Source organism: Neoarius graeffei, chromosome 28 (genome assembly GCF_027579695.1).
Source record: "Neoarius graeffei isolate fNeoGra1 chromosome 28, fNeoGra1.pri, whole genome shotgun sequence".
NCBI lineage: Eukaryota > Metazoa > Chordata > Actinopteri > Siluriformes > Ariidae > Neoarius > Neoarius graeffei.
In genome coordinates, this window is record NC_083596.1 from 16,021,198 (window position 1) to 16,037,809 (window position 16,612).

Here is a 16,612-nt window from a genome sequence, read left to right on the forward strand (position 1 = left end):
ACATACAAGCAAGCAAGCAACAACAACTTTATTCATCACACACTTGTGAAATTCATCTCTACATTTAACCCATCTGAAGCAGTGAACACATACATACATACATACATACATACCCAGAGCAGTGGGCAGCCATGCTAACAGCACCTGGGGAGCAGTTGGGGGTTAGGTACCTCGCTCAAGGGCACCTCTATGTGTCAGCCCAGTGAATGAATGAATAACATTATATTATCTTCATCTATCCATTATCTGTAGTCGCTTATCCTGTTCTACAGAGTCGCAGGCAAGCTGGAGCCTATCCCAGCTGACTACGGACGAGAGGCAGGGTACACCCTGGACAAGTCGCCAGGTCATCGCAGGGCTGACACATAGAGACAAACAACCATTCACACTCACAGTCACACCTACAGTCCATTTAGAGTCACCAGTTAGGGTAGTATCTCACTGGGTTGCGAGAGCCCGTGACTAGTTGGAGACACAACAATTGTAATAAAATACGCAAATTAGCGACAATTTTCACTTGGAATCACACTGAATTGATATTCGCATATTTTACCGCAATTGTTGTGTCTCCAACTAGTCGCAGGCTGTCGCAGCCCGGCTTTCCCTCGGCAGGCAAGGGAAAGCCGCTCGCTCAAGGGCACCTCAGCCCAAGGCCGCCCCATATTAACCTAACCGCATGTCTTTGGACTGTGGGGGAAACCGGAGCACCCGAGGAAACCCACACAGACACGGGTAGAACATGCAAACTCCACACAGAAAGGCCCTTGCCGGCTGCTGGGCTCGAACCCAGAACCTTCTTGCTGCGAGGTGACCACTTGCACCAACGTGCCGTCCAGTGAATGAATGAATAACATTATATTATCTTCATCCATCCATTATCTGTAGTCGCTTATCCTGTTCTACAGAGTCGCAGGCAAGCTGGAGCCTATCCCAGCTGACTATGGGCAAGAGGCGGGGTAGACCCTGGACAAGTGGCCAGGTCATCGCAGGGCTGACACATAGAGACAAACAACCATTCACACTCACATTCACACCTACGGTCAATTTAGAGTCACCAGTTAGCCTAACCTGCATGTCTTTGGACTGTGGGGGAAACCGGAGCACCTGGAGGAAACCCACGCGGACACGGGGAGAACATGCAAACTCCTCACAGAAAGGCCCCTGCCAGCTGCTGGGCTCAAACCCAGAAACTTCTTGCTGCGAGGCGACCACTTACACCAACGTGCCGCCCAGTGAATGAATGAATAACATTATATTATCTTCATCTATCCATTATCTGTAGTCGCTTATCCTGTTCTACAGAGTTGCAGGCAAGCTGGAGCCTATCCCAGCTGACTACGGGCGAGAGGCAGGGTACACCCTGGACAAGTCGCCAGGTCATCGCAGGGCTGACACATAGAGACAAACAACCATTCACACTCACAGTCACATCTACAGTCCATTTAGAGTCACCAGTTAGGGTAGTATCTCACTGGGTTGCGAGAGCCCGTGACTAGTTGGAGACACAACAATTGTGATAAAATATGCAAATTAGCGACAATTTTCACTTGGAATCACACTGAATTGATATTCGCATATTTTACCGCAATTGTTGTGTCTCCAACTAGTCGCAGGTTGTCGCAGCCCGGCTTTCCCTCGGCAGGCAGGGAAGTAGAGGAAGCCTCACGGAAACTGACTTGAGAAGGGTTTGCGACGGCTTTGCGACGCATTTACGGCTATTTTGAGATAAATTTTGTCGCACTAATTTTTGAACATGTTCAAAATTTCAGCAACAAAGGAGCAACTCGTGAAGAAATTGAGAAGCCCCGCAAATGTTTCAAGACACTTTTGAAACTCTCTCGCGAATGACATTCGCAATTTGTTGCAAGCTGTCATAGCCCAGTGAGATACTGGCTTTAGCCTAACCTGCATGTCTTTGGGGGAAACCCACACAGACATGGTGAGATCATGCAAACTCCACACAGAAAGGCCCCTGCCGGCTGCTGGACTCGAACCCAGAAGCTTCTTACTATGAGGTGACTGTGCTAACCACGACACCACCGTGCTGCCCAATAAATAAATAAATAAATAAATGAATAAGATTATTAATTCTTAAAAAAAACCCTCTATATTATCTTCAAATATATATATATATATATATATATATATATATATATATATATATATATATATATATATATATATATATATGTTATTTACCAGCTGGGAGGTCCGTATGGTGAAATACCATGACCGAGGTCTTGAAAGTAGAGGCCCTTGGTCAGTTTTCAAGGCCGAGGTCACGGTATTTCACCATATGGACCTCCCAGCTGGTAAATAACATATATTTATTTTTTTCGCAGTCCGGTTTCCATCAAATCCTGCACTCTGATTGGCTGGCGAGCGGATCCGTATCCTACGATACAGACCCCAGTTACGGACCCCAGTTATGGACCATGGACCTTTTTTCCATGGCAGGAAAAAAAATACATTTTGCTGCCTATGTAGGCCCCTATTTATACAAAATTGAGTCATTCAGGATTCAGCCATGTTTTTGCTTGGCGTTAGCAACAGTTACAGGTTTTTAGCTTTCTCCTGAAATGTTTTCTTTTATTTCTTCTTCCTCAGGGTAGTAAAACTCGCTTTCGCTGTGAACACTGTCGTTATCACTATCCATGCTGTAAAATTAATGCTATTCTCCTGGCTGGCAGAAATTTATAAGATTTTTGATAATCTTATAAATAAATCTTATAAAAAAAAGATAAATGTTGACAAAAAATGCTACTATGTTTGTTGTTGTTGTGAACGAGTGAGCCGCCAGAGGTCCATAACCAGGGTCCGTGACTGGGGTCCGTATCGTAGGATATGGACCCGCTTGCCAGCCAATCAGAGCGCAGGATTTGATGGAAACCGGACCACGAAAAAAATAAAGTATATTGTCTTTTGTTCTGGGCGGCATGGTGGTGTAGTGGTTAGCGCTGTTGCCTCACAGCAAGAAGGTCTGGGTTCGAGCCCCGTGGCCGGCGAGGGCCTTTCTGTGCGGAGTTTGCATGTTGTCCGTGTGGGTTTCCTCCGGGTGCTCTGGTTTCATCCAAAGACATGCAGGTTAGGTTAACTGGTGACTCTAAATTGACTGTAGGTGTGAATGTGAGTGTGAATGGTTGTCTGTGTCTATGTGTCAGCCCTGTGATGACCTGGCGACTTGTCCAGGGTGTACCCCGCCTTTCCCCTGTAGTCAGCTGGGATAGGCTCCAGCGACCCTGTAGAACAGGATATAGCGGCTAGAGATAATGAGATGAGATCTTTCGTTCTTTCTAGTTATTTTTAGAAAGGTAATGAATCCAAACATTTGTGCTGTACTGCATAATCAGCCCTATATTTAATTCCTATGCAATGATAGTTCATACTTTATTATTAAAGTACTACGTTAACAATGGATTTAAGTCTTTTGACAAAAAAGTGATGAAAGTTATTCTTAAAAAACAAAACAAAGCAAAAAACACTGATTGATTTACTATTTATTTCACCAAGCCTACGATTGTAGAAAAATCCTAATATATTTTATTTCCATCACTTGTGACTTAAAGATGCTGTAAAACGATTTTTGGATGCAGTGCTCCTTTAAAAGTGATCATATCAGTCCAGTCCAGTCCAGCTGCTGACCGGGACAGAGGTTGCGCTTTACGTTATGCAACATTCTGCAACACTGCAAGCCGTTTTGATCTGGTTTTTCAAAGCAGCCGCTCTTTTCCATCTGAGGATCCAAACTTCTGTGACCTTTGACTCGGTGACACGACATGAGATCTGGCGTTACTGCACGCGAGCTGAGATGAGATGAAATGAGATGAGATGAGATATGAGGCGTGTCCGTGTCCACAGAGCGTCACTTCTACCGGCGGTGTGGGGAATTGAACGAATACCCGCTTGTGGAGGAGATCATGGCAAAGCTGGAGAAGTTTTCCGAGCCCCCGAAAAAGACTCAGATCGTTGACTCGGAGTCTGACTCGGAGCAGGATGACGGTTTGACTCACGTGGAATGTGCCGGTTCCGGCGCGAGCTCGGAGACGGTGCGGCGCGCGCAGGTGATCCACAGCGGACACTTCATGGTTTCTTCACCGCACAGTGATCCTGCACCGCGCAGAAGGAGAACTTATTACGACTTCGACACGGTGAACAAGCCGCGCTGTCAGACCTACAGCTTCGGGCCGTTCAGCTCCGGCAGACTGAGCATCGACCCAACACTCACCCGTCTCTTCGAGTGCATGACACTGGCATACAGGTAACAGCATGCAAACACACCTCTGCACAAACAAACAAACAAACAAACAAACAAACAAAACAACTTTATCTTCAGCATAGGGGTCAAAGACCAGAACGATTTTCAGTGCAGCAATAAATTAGAAGTACACTCCTTAGAGTGCCTACCTCCCCAAGCCACACATTATCAACGTCAGAATCACAAAGGATGATACTAAAGCTGTGCACCAAATTTCATAAAAATCTCTTCACTACTTTTCGACTTACGTTGGGAACAGATGAACGAATGGAGGTGAAAACCTTCTCCAATAAAGTTGGCAGAGATCATAAAGCACCAAGCTACACACAGTGCCCTCCGTTTATTGGCATGACTTAGAAAGATTAGTTAAAGGGTTAGAAAAAAAATCCACCCTTTGGTGAAGTCGTTTGATCTCCCGCTGGAAAAATGGGAAAAATCCACCCTTTGGTGAAGTCGTTTGATCTCCCGCTGGAAAAATGGGAAAAATTCACCCTTTGGTGAAGTCGTTTGATCTCCCGCTGGAAAAATGGGAAAAAAACACCCTTTGGTGAAGTCGTTTGATCTCCCGCTGGAAAAATGGGAAAAATCCACCCTTTGGTGAAGTCGTTTGATCTCCCGCTGGAAAAATGGGAAAAAATCCACCCTTTGGTGAAGTCGTTTGATCTCCCGCTGGGAAAATGGGAAAAATTCACCCTTTGGTGAAGTCGTTTGATCTCCCGCTGGAAAAATGGGAAAAAAATCCACCCTTTGGTGAAGTCGTTTGATCTCCCGCTGGAAAAATGGGAAAAATCCACCCTTTGGTGAAGTCGTTTGATCTCCCGCTGGAAAAATGGGAAAAATTCACCCTTTGGTGAAGTCGTTTGATCTCCCGCTGGAAAAATGGGAAAAAAATCCACCCTTTGGTGAAGTCGTTTGATCTCCCGCTGGAAAAATGGGAAAAATCCACCCTTTGGTGAAGTCGTTTGATCTCCCGCTGGGAAAATGGGAAAAATCCACCCTTTGGTGAAGTCGTTTGATCTCCCGCTGGAAAAATGGGAAAAAATCCACCCTTTGGTGAAGTCGTTTGATCTCCCGCTGGAAAAATGGGAAAAATCCACCCTTTGGTGAAGTCGTTTGATCTCCCGCTGGAAAAATGGGAAAAATCCACCCTTTGGTGAAGTCGTTTGATCTCCCGCTGGAAAAATGGGAAAAATCCACCCTTTGGTGAAGTCGTTTGATCTCCCGCTGGAAAAATGGGAAAAATCCACCCTTTGGTGAAGTCGTTTCATCTACCGCTGGAAAAATGGGAAAAATCCACCCTTTGGTGAAGTCGTTTCATCTACCGCTGGAAAAATCCACCCTTTGGTGAAGTCGTTTCATCTCCCGCTGGAAAAATGGGAAAAATCCACCCTTTGAAGTTGTTTCATCTACCGCTGGAAAAATCCACCCTTTGGTGAAGTCGCTTCATCTCCAATTGGGAAAATGGGAAAAATCTAACCTTAGGTATAGTTCTTTAATCTCCCACTGAAAAAATGGGAAAAATCCACCCTTTAGTTGAAAAATTTTTATTCAGAGAAAAACAAGTCAATCATCAAGAAAGAACTATTTTCAACAAACACATTTGCCACAGCTAGTCAACAGTTGTGAATGCTAACAATAGCCATGTTTGTTGTTTACATCTGTTATGATAATGTTAGGTATTTTCTTACATCCGAAGCCGACATGAGGTAGTTGGATATGACAATGATGGGCTATGCTCCTCCCCCCAATGCTCTCTCGCACTCTCTCTCTCATGGACTTGCCCTCCAGCAGTAGTCAGGCAGTGCGCGTTCAGGTGTTTTGGAGGAGTGCTGTAGAGGGGGTGGGATTTTTCACTTGGATACTTCCAAAATCTAGCTTACTTTTGCTGGTTCCTCTAAAATTATATACCCTTGCCTTTTAATATTACACCTTTATATCTCTGTAGGGGAAGCCATAGCCTAATGGTTAGAGAAACAGTTTTGGGACCAAAAGGTTGCTGGTTTGATTCCCTGGACCAGCAGGACTGGCTTAAGTGCCCTTGAGCAAGGTGCCCAACCTCTCTGGCAAGAATGGTGGCGTACCCTGTGTCTGATTAGCCAGAGAAAAACTGACTGACTGATATCTCTGTAGACTCAAAAGGTCATTTAAATATGACTAGCTTCTGAAGAAATGTATTGAAGACTGTTGTGATAAATGACGACAATTTTGCACTTTTTAAAAATGATTCCTCACCTCACCTCACATACACTGACCAAATGTATGTGGACACTTTACCATCACACCCATGGTTGTTGAACATCCCATTCCAGATTTAGTCCCCCTTTGTTATTATAATAACCTCCTCTTCTGGAAGGCTTTCCACTAGATTTTGGAGTATGGCTGTGGGGATTTGTGTTCATTCAGCCGCAAGAGCATTAGTGAGATCAAGCACTGATGTTGGACGATGAGGTCTGTGGTGCAGTCGGTGCACTCTTAGAAAGGACGTGTTAAAACTGACACAAAGCGTATTCAATTCTCACACATCAATGGGAGAGTTTTGGGGCAACGCTTATGTTAATTTTAACACATTCACTGTGTTAATGAGTTTAACATGAAAATGTAATATTAACACATTGTGTGCTGTGTAAAGCAAATCACTCTACACATATTGTGCTGAATTCTGTGGACAAATACAGTACAGAGGTTGTATTAATTTTAAAACTACACATAACTATGTGTAAAACGGCTGACAAAATGTGTGAACTAGAGTGCGACACATAATTTGTGTAATTTTCCTACACATTCCTTCTAAAGGCCAATTTATGCTGACAACCCAGTCCTCGCAGATGGCGTCGCAGATGGCGTCTGCGAAGCCCCCCCCCTTCGCAGACGCTCTGCGCGCACCTCCCAAAAATTGTGACCACTGCAGACAGCCTCGCAGACAGCGTCGCAGACAAGAGGGCTCTGATTGGTCCACTCTACATCCGCTGTACACGCACTTCCGCTTCCCTACTTTCCCGGTTTGGTTTGTTTTCACGACCGCCATTTTTAAAAACACGAGCGAAGATGGAGCAGCACGAAGAGCGGTTGATCGAGGAAGTGAGGAAGTACGTACATCTATACGACTCCAGTTCTAGTCATTATAAGTAACCGGAGGATAAACACTCCACTAACCACACCCACCAACTACTCCTAGCGATTTCGCGACTTCGCGCCCCCTTGCGTTGTGGCAGTAAATAACATCGCGCATGCCTATTACTCCCCGCTCAATGATAAATTACAACTGTCTGCGAAAAGCTATCTGCGAAAGCCTTGTCGCAAGAGCATGCAGAGGCGTTAAGAGTGTGTTTCAGTTCATTCCAAAGGTGGTCAGTGTGGTTGAGGTCAGGGCTCTGTGCAGGACACTCGAGTTCTTTCACTCCAACTTTGTTAAACCATGACTTCATGGAGCTTGCTTTGTGCACAGGGGCATTGTCGTGCTGGAACAGGTTTGGGCCTCGTAGTTCCACTGAAGGAAATTGTAATGCTACAGTATATACTTATAGGGCAGAGCAGGGAGACTTGGGACAAGTTTTCAAGTTTGTAGATTGTGTAAAATTCTTTGCTGGTAGCATCACATTCATATTGCTCAAGAGAGAATTTACTATACCCTCTTACAACATTAGTTTCTTAGCTTGTAACATATACGGACCTTCAGGCTTCACTTTTTCTGCCGTTATTTTTTTGGAAGGAGACATGAGACACTGAGGGGATTTATGGGACATTATGTTGGGAGACTTGGGACATAGTGGGGACACGTGGAACAAAAATAAATATCTAGGTCTTTATGTTTAATTTTGACTTACTATCAAAACTTGTAACATATGAACTGTATGAAAACACAGTGCTGGTACAGTGATAGAAAAATGTCAGTTGACCCGAAACCTGATGAGACAAAACAGTTCTATTCTCAAGAAGGAATGAAATAAGTTTCATTTACTTGTAGGGACACGCTCACATTTTAACAAAATTCTTCAATAATTTTATATTTGTAAACCACAAGAAAAAACCTGTAACATGATGAACTGTCCCAACTCTCCTTATCTGACCATTTTTTTGGGGAAAAAAAAACCTTAAATGTTTTTTCCCCAGAATTTAACTTTAATAAATAATACTATATATGGTACCTCTAGGTTACATACTTTAATTCCTAACAAACCCTGAATTCACCAGCGTACATTACATCATAGAGTGGAGGTGAAGTAGAAAATACAAGTTTTGGTTGATGGAAATATTGAACTGCACTAACCTTACTGCAGCATCTAGCTTCATGGCTCCAAAGGAAATGGATTACTCTAAGGGGCAACATCTAACTTCTGACGCCATCTAAAACCTGACTGGTTGAAATGTATTTATGGGAATGCAAAGTGTCCCGAGTCAAGCCAGTCTTACAGTGGTGCTTGAAAGTTTGTGAACCCTGTAGAATTTTCTATATTTCTGCATAAATATGACCTAAAACATCATCAGATTTTCACACAAGTCCTAAAAGTAGATAAAGAGAACCCAGTTAATCAAATCAGACAAAAATATTATACTTGGTCATTTATTTATTGAGGAAAATGATCCAATATTACATATCTGTGAGTGGCAAAAGTATGTGAACCTTTGCTTTCAGTATCTGTTGTGACTCCCTTGTGCAGCAATAACTGCAACTAAACGTTTCCGGTAACTGTTGATCAGTCCTGCACACCGGCTTGGAGGAATTTTAGCCCATTCCTCTGTACAGAACAGCTTCAACTCTGGGATGTTGGTGGGTTTCCTCACATGAACTGCTCGCTTCAGGTCCTTCCACAACATTTCGATTGGATTAAGGTCAGGACTTTGACTTGGCCATTCCAAAACATTCACTTTATTCTTCTTTAACCATTCTCTAATAGAACGACTTGTGTGCTTAGGGTCATTGTCTTGCTGCATGACCCACCTTCTCTTGAGATTCAGTTCATGGATAGATGTCCTGACATTTTCCTTTAGGATTCGCTGGTATAATTCAGAATTCATTGTTCCATCAATGATGGCAAGCCGTCCTGGCCCAGATGCAGCAAAACAGGCCCAAACCATGATACTACCACCACCATGTTTCACAGATGGGATAAGGTTCTTATTGCTGGAATGCAGTGTTTTCCTTTCTCCAAACATAACGCTTCTCATTTAAACCAAAATGTTCTATTTTGGTCTCATCCATCCACAAAACATTTTTCCAATAGCCTTCTGGCTTGTCCATGTGCTTTTTTTCAAACTGCAGATGAGCAGCAATGTTGTTTTTGGAGAGCAGTGGCTTTCTCCTTGCAACCCTACCATGCATACCATTGTTGTTCAGTGTTCTTCTGATGGTGGACTCATGAACATTAATATTAGCCAGTGTGAGAGAAGACTTCAGTTGCTTAGAAGTTATCCTGGGGTCCTTTGTGACCTCGCCGACTATTACACACCTTGCTCTTGGAGTGATCTTTGTTGGTCAACCACTCCTGGGGAGGGTAACAATGGTCTTGAATTTCCTCCATTTGTAAACAATCTGTCTGACTGTGGATTGGTGGAGTCCAAATTCTTGAGAGATGGTTTTGTAACCTTTTCCAGCCTGATGAGCATCAACAACACTTTTTTTCTGAGGTCCTCAGAAATCTCCTTTGTTCGTGCCATGATACACTTCCACAAACGTGTTGTGAAGATCAGACTTTGATAGATCCCTGTTCTTTAAATAAAACAGGGTGCCCACTTACACCTGATTGTATTGATTGAAAACATCTGACTCTAATTTCACCTTCAAATTAACTGCTACTCCTAGAGGTTCACATACTTTTGCCACTCACAGATATGTAATATTGGATCATTTTCCTCAATAAATAAGTGACCAAGTCTAATATTTTTGTCTCATTTGTTTAACTGGATTCTCTTTATCTACTTTTAGGACTTGTGTGAAAATCTGATGATGTTTTGGGTCATATTTATGTAGAAATATAGAAAATTCTAAAGGGTTCACAAACTTTCAAGCACCACTGTATTTGAATAGCGCTTTTAACAACAGACATTGTTGCAAAGCAGCTTTTACAGAAAATTAACAACTTTAAACATATGAAGTAATATTATCCCTATTAAACTGATTTATCCCTTATGAGCAAGCCTGTGGCGAAGGTAGCAAGGGGAAAACCCCCTTCAGATGACATGAAGAAACTTTGAGAGGAATCAGACTCGAAAGGGAGCCCATCCTCATTTGGGTGATAACAGATAACGTGATTATAAATAACTCGCTTCTATAACTGTGTCCTATAGAGTCACAAAGTACGACAGTGTAACCAGGTAATTCGTTATTGTTTTAGCATGAAGTCGGTTTTGTTGACGTTATCAACTGTTCATTGATGGTGAATTGAGTGCAAAACTGTTCATGACAACTGCAATCCTAAAGTTATCATGGCAATCGTAGTCCTCAGCCATCATAGCAAAACTGTAAGTGTCCAGAGCCGTCTTCCAAGTGTGACTTTGAACTGTTCATACGGGGCCGTCCTCTACAGGAGCGATGTGATGAGACTCCAGCCAGAAGTAGGGCATCAGGATGGATCAGACAGGTCTGAGGAGTAGAAAAGGTCAGCATCACTGGTGTCTCAGGATCGACATGTAGAGAGAGAGATAAAACACACAAGTTGTTAGGTGTACCCAGTGTGACCTAATGGTTAAGAACAGTATAGATTTTGCGCTGAGTGCAAGCAGGTACTCCGGCAAAACTAACTATGACCGCATAACTAAAAAGGAGAACCAGAAGGTAACCCAGTCATGAGGGTGCCCTGGGACATAAAGCAGCCAGCCACTCCTCCATCAACAAACCTGAGTGAATGAGTGAGAGTGGGGGGGGAGGACAGCATCCATACATCCAAGTTTACCAAAACACACTCTGCCTGAGGACTTTCCGGACCTACTCCTTTACCTAATAAAAAGTTATTAAGAAAAGGCTTGACTAAAAAGATATATTTTCAGCCTAGACTTAAACACTGAGACTGTGTCTGAGTCCCGAACACAAGTTGGAAGGCATAACTGTGGGGCTTTGTTAGAAAAGGCTCTGCCCCCTGACGTAGTCTTCACTATATGAGGTACCAACAAATATCCTGCACCTTTTGATCTAAGTAGGCATGTAGGCATGGCAGATCATAAAGGACCAGAAGTTCGCTCAGGTACTGTCGCTCGAGACCATTTGGTGCTTTATAGGTCAACAGTAGTATTTTATAATCAATGCAAAATTTGATTGGGAGCCAATGTAATGTCGATAAGATAGGGGTGATGTGGTTATATCTTCTAGTTCTCATTCTTTTTGAGTTTGAAAAGAGTTTGCTAGCATGTCAGGCGGTGCTTCAGCTCTACAGGTTCTACAAGCTAGTCAGTAAATCTAGTACAATTATGTACAATTGTACAGGTGAGTGTCATTTTCCATTCATAAGCACTCAAGTGTTTGTTTTATATTTATAAAAGCAGGGCTCGGCATTAATGGTAGTCCGACTGTCTGGGACAACCAAATGTTTGGTCTGGATGAGTCAAATCCACATCTGTCTGTACAATGGGACAAGTTGAATGTTTGCTTGAAAAATCACTATTTTATTGTAATTATTCAAGAGTGACATGAATAAAGCTCCATCAAAACTAGTTCAATCCCCTCAGTGATCCAGCTGTGTTACTGTTTATGAAATTCCAGGGAAACCGAGTACAGCAGGTGTGCGTGTGTGTAAAAATAACCACGGCGTAATATCTAATTATAGATTATTAGACTCTGGGTTCATCGAAATCAGAATAATGCTGATCAAATACCTGAATAAAATAAATATCTGTGGTGAATCTTCATTTCATTCAGACAGTCATTGTATTTTCTTTGGTATGGTATACATTAACCATCACAAATATCGTAAAATATTTTGCGGGAATTTTACGACAGTGCCGAACTCCCTTACAGTTTCTTTTCATTCACAACGTGATGGTCATCCTCATCATATTTAATTTGTTTTCTTTCAGTTTAATTTCTTTAAATTAATTTATACTTCAAGTTTTACTGGGGGCGGCACGGTGGTGTAGTGGTTAGCGCTGTCGCCTCACAGCAAGAAGGTCCTGGGTTCGAGCCCTGGGGCCGGCGAGGGCCTTTCTGTGTGGAGTTTGCATGTTCTCCCCGTGTCCGCGTGGGTTTCCTCCGGGTGCTCCGGTTTCCCCCACAGTCCAAAGACATGCAGGTTAGGTTAACTGGTGACTCTAAATTGACCGTAGGTGTGAATGTGAGTGTGAATGGTTGTCTGTGTCTATGTGTCAGCCCTGTGATGACCTGGCGACTTGTCCAGGGTGTACCCTGCCTTTCGCCCGTAGTCAGCTGGGATAGGCTCCAGCTTGCCTGCGACCCTGTAGAAGGATAAAGTGGCTAGAGATAATGAGATGAGATGAGAAGTTTTACTGGATTAATCAAGATGTAACTTTATTTCCTCCAGAAGCTTTGAATTTGTGTGAGTCTAACTCTTAAAACTGCAGATCAGGTAATGGGCTATAACAAAGCATGCACCTTAATGGGAGCATTGGATAGTTTTTGTTTATTGTTACAGTTAAAGTTTGAGTTTTATTGAAAAATTATAAATCATTAACGCAGAATGATTATCGTAACTATACCTGCTTTCTGATAAACTTTGTTAATCACTTTCTTTTCACTGAACTAGGAAATACATAGTAATAAAAAGGTTATGGTCAGGACAAGTGAAAAATCTTGCTGCTTGTCTGATTGGACAAGTGGATTAAAAAGTTAATGTCGAGCCCTGAAACATGTCCCACATTTACCTACCATGAACTAAGACCATAAAATATATATACACAGCTAGAGGAGCTGGATAGATGCTCGGATTTAACTTGTATTGCGGTATTATTTCATCATCCTCTTCATGAACTTGCTCACTTCTACCACTGTTTAACACTACAGACAGTTTACTAACTGCATTACAAGGTTTCTTTGGAACCGGTTGATCTTGGAATAAGCGTGCTAGCATTTTCCAAACAGCTGTGACATGTCTGATGGAGAAAACGTAGTGAAAACACACAGACAGGGAGACGGACTTTGGCAGTAGTTGGCAGTGAAACAGTCAGGCAGGGGTTATAGTGTAACCAAGTTGAGGATAAGTCTCTCTCTCTCTCTCTCTCTCTCTCTCTCTCTGGCTTTCTTTCTGTCTCTCGAGGTTTTCTCTCAGGACTGTTATGACATTCAGAATGCACTCTGTTTGGTCTTAAGTGTCTTACCCCTGTCCTATATAGATTCTGTTACTCTCTGGGAGCAAAAAAAAAAGTAAATAAATAAATAAGCAAATAAACAACAACAACAATAATAATAATCAACATTGTCATGTTGCATCAGTCATTGCCAAGTACCCAACTTCATTACTTAAGTCAAAGTACAGATCCCACTGGTCAAATGTTACTCTGATACAAGTGAAAGTTGTCCAGTCACATTTTTACTTAAGTTAAAGTACTGCAGTACTTACTTTTAAAAATACTTAAGTATGAAAAGTACATTTTCTGTCAATGCTTACAATACCTAATTGCCTCTGAAGCAACCTACTGGATTTACTGACTAGCTTGTAGAACCTATAGAGCTGAAGCTCTGCCTGACATGCTAGCAAACTCTTTTCAAACTCAAAATCATATTGGGTAGCTAACGTTACTAGAAAAGAAAGATTTCTACATTCTATTTATTTGGCAAGATTATGCTAAAACATATTTCTGAAAGGACTTTAGAAAAGTTAACATTATTCATGTTAGCGTGTAAAAATGGAGTTACGCTAACAGTGTCCAAGTTAACTAGCTATGTGTTAATGTTAGCCGTGGACAAGGCGATGGCAACTTGGTGGGCAAATCCATAGAACATCATTTGACTAACCAGACTGCATAGCTATTGCAACGTTATCGCTAGCTCTAAAAGCACAGACAACTTCATTGCAAGCTTTCTCTTGGAATAAAACGTTTATATACCTTAATATGCTTCTGCAGGTTGGACGGCGAGTTTTTGTAGGCAATGATATGGTGTGTTTTCGGCAAACAGAGCAAACATTTAAAATGAAAAGAATCTTTAATCCTTTCAGAAAACTGAAACGTGGGTGCTAGGTATGGCCATGAGTGCGCACATTCTCCAGAAGAACCGCCTCCTTCCATTCTGCCATCAACTGATCGTGTTCAAATAACACTGCTGAGAAATCACTGAATTTGATTTTATCCAGTCTATGGACGTGACGTGACCCTAGTGATTACTGATCGGCTGTCTCAGTGTCACCTGCGAAAAAACCATCACGTTTTAGAAAAGAAAAGAAAAAACATCCACTTTCAAAGTCGCTTCATAGTAACGAATAATGAGGACCTTGACAGAAATGTAGCGGAGTAAAAAGTATGATATTTGTCTTTCAAATGTAGCTAAGTCATAAGTTTCCAACAAAAATAATACTCAAGTAAAATACAGATACTCAAGAAGCGTACTTAAGTACAGTACTCAAGTAAATGTACTTTGTTACTGTCCACCTCTGGTTATAAATTATAACAATACATTTTATTTATATAGCCCAGTGTATTTCCCCAAGTCGTCAACATTTTAATTTCATTGCAAAATTCAGAATTCTGAATATACAAGTTTCCCTTATTACTCATTATTGCTCCTAGACCATCCTAAATTTAAATTTTTAATCTATATTACAGACTCTAATTTTTGAAAAAGATACAACAAACTCAATTGAAGACATCTACAGCTGTAAGACAATAAAGAATGTCAAATTCAAATTTATTTGTCGTGTACACAATCATACAGAGTGGACCATGCAGAGAAATGCTGACTGCAATGCTCCATAGGTCGTGAAGAAAGATTGGGGGGAGGAGAAAAAGCAGAAAAAAAAGAAAAGAAATAAAATAAAATGTAATAAATAGAATAAAAAATACAAATGTGATGATGGAGTGCTCTGCAGAATATACACAATATACAGAATATGTACGTATAAATATATTTATTCTATCCGCATTCACTGGATATGAGCAATCAAGCACTCTGATTGTCTACTCTACTACTAGGAAATCAGCTCATATACCGTGAGTAGAGAAAAACAAAATGGCAGAGTGTTTTGCTGAACCAACCGAGGATGAAATAAAAACTCTACTTGAAGACAAAACTGCAAAAAAAGCAACAAAATATGGAATAAAAGTATTTGATGGTAAGTACGTCTTTTTTTCAAGTATTATTATTATTATTATTATTATAGCATTTTCCACAAATTGCTACTGTCATTACACCGGTTTGTTTGCATTTTAAGTGGAAATGATTTTGTCGGACATTTTGTATAAAGTTTTTATTTATTGAATTTGCAAAAATGAAAAATGCTCTGTTTCTCAAAATCCAGTGAATGTGGATAGAATAAAACAGTTATTCCACTCAATCTCCTCATACATGGTTATAGCCAACTCAGTGCTCATTGCCTCATCGGCTATCAGCTCATGTACGACTTGAATTCGTGGAATAACTCTCTTAAATAGTTCTGCAATATACAGAATATGTATATAATACACCAAATGGAGCTTTGCTGGCAAAGGTTTCAATGATATTTAACATCAACAAAAGTAACCAATTTAACCGGAAAAACTATGGCGCGTAAACCAACTGGTATAAAAATGGACTCCAAATTTTAATCAGCTACTTGGAGGCAGTCAGTTTTATAAAAGTACTGCCAATACCTGTGCTACTTTTCAGAAAACTATTAATACCATATTGCCCAACTTTAGCTGTAATGATTCAGATGTGAGTCATTTTATCTTTACTTTTGCTTTCTTCTACCTGGAGTTTTATTATCGTGGCCTCGCCCATGATAAGACCTTTTTTTCAGTCGCCTTGTGCATCACTCTGCTTCATGGTCGACCCTCTGAGGTTCTCTCGGTGGTACACTGGCTCTCTCAGGCCCTGTGTTTTTCGCTTCAGCTTTCTGGCTTTAATTCATTTATCCCCAGCGTTATGAAACTTGAAAGCTTCCTGACGTTGCATGCTCATTATGTTCCTACCTGATGCTCCTCAGCTATCATCCTTTTATGAAGTCCTAGCAACAGGTTGAACTGAGCTCGGAGTTTCTTTAACTCGCCACCTCCTCTGTGTCATTAGTGTGTTAAATGCACTGGAAGAATGAGGAGATGGAATAAAGTGCGGAAAACGTGTGGCCGGATGAACCACTGAGGTAGTGTTTAATTGCAGGTGTGTGATCAAGACGTGCAAAAGTGCAGCTTTTAGTCTTGGCTAGAGATACAGTGTATGGGCACAAGAGTAACATGACACAAATTAAAAAAAAAATGTTCTTTGAGTTTTGGGGATGGATA

The 16,612-nt window shown here is 41.5% G+C and overlaps 1 protein-coding gene across 1 annotated transcript in view; it reads left to right on the forward strand.

Annotated features, from left to right (window-relative positions):
• Positions 1-3,917: 3,917 nt before the first annotated feature.
• The window catches only part of LOC132875929 (carbohydrate-responsive element-binding protein), a 70,508-nt gene continuing 57,813 nt past the window's right edge, over positions 3,918-16,612 (forward strand). The window contains exon 1 of the mRNA XM_060913084.1: positions 3,918-4,258. Within this exon, the coding sequence (XP_060769067.1) occupies positions 3,918-4,258 (341 nt within the window). The remainder of the gene's footprint in view (positions 4,259-16,612) is intronic.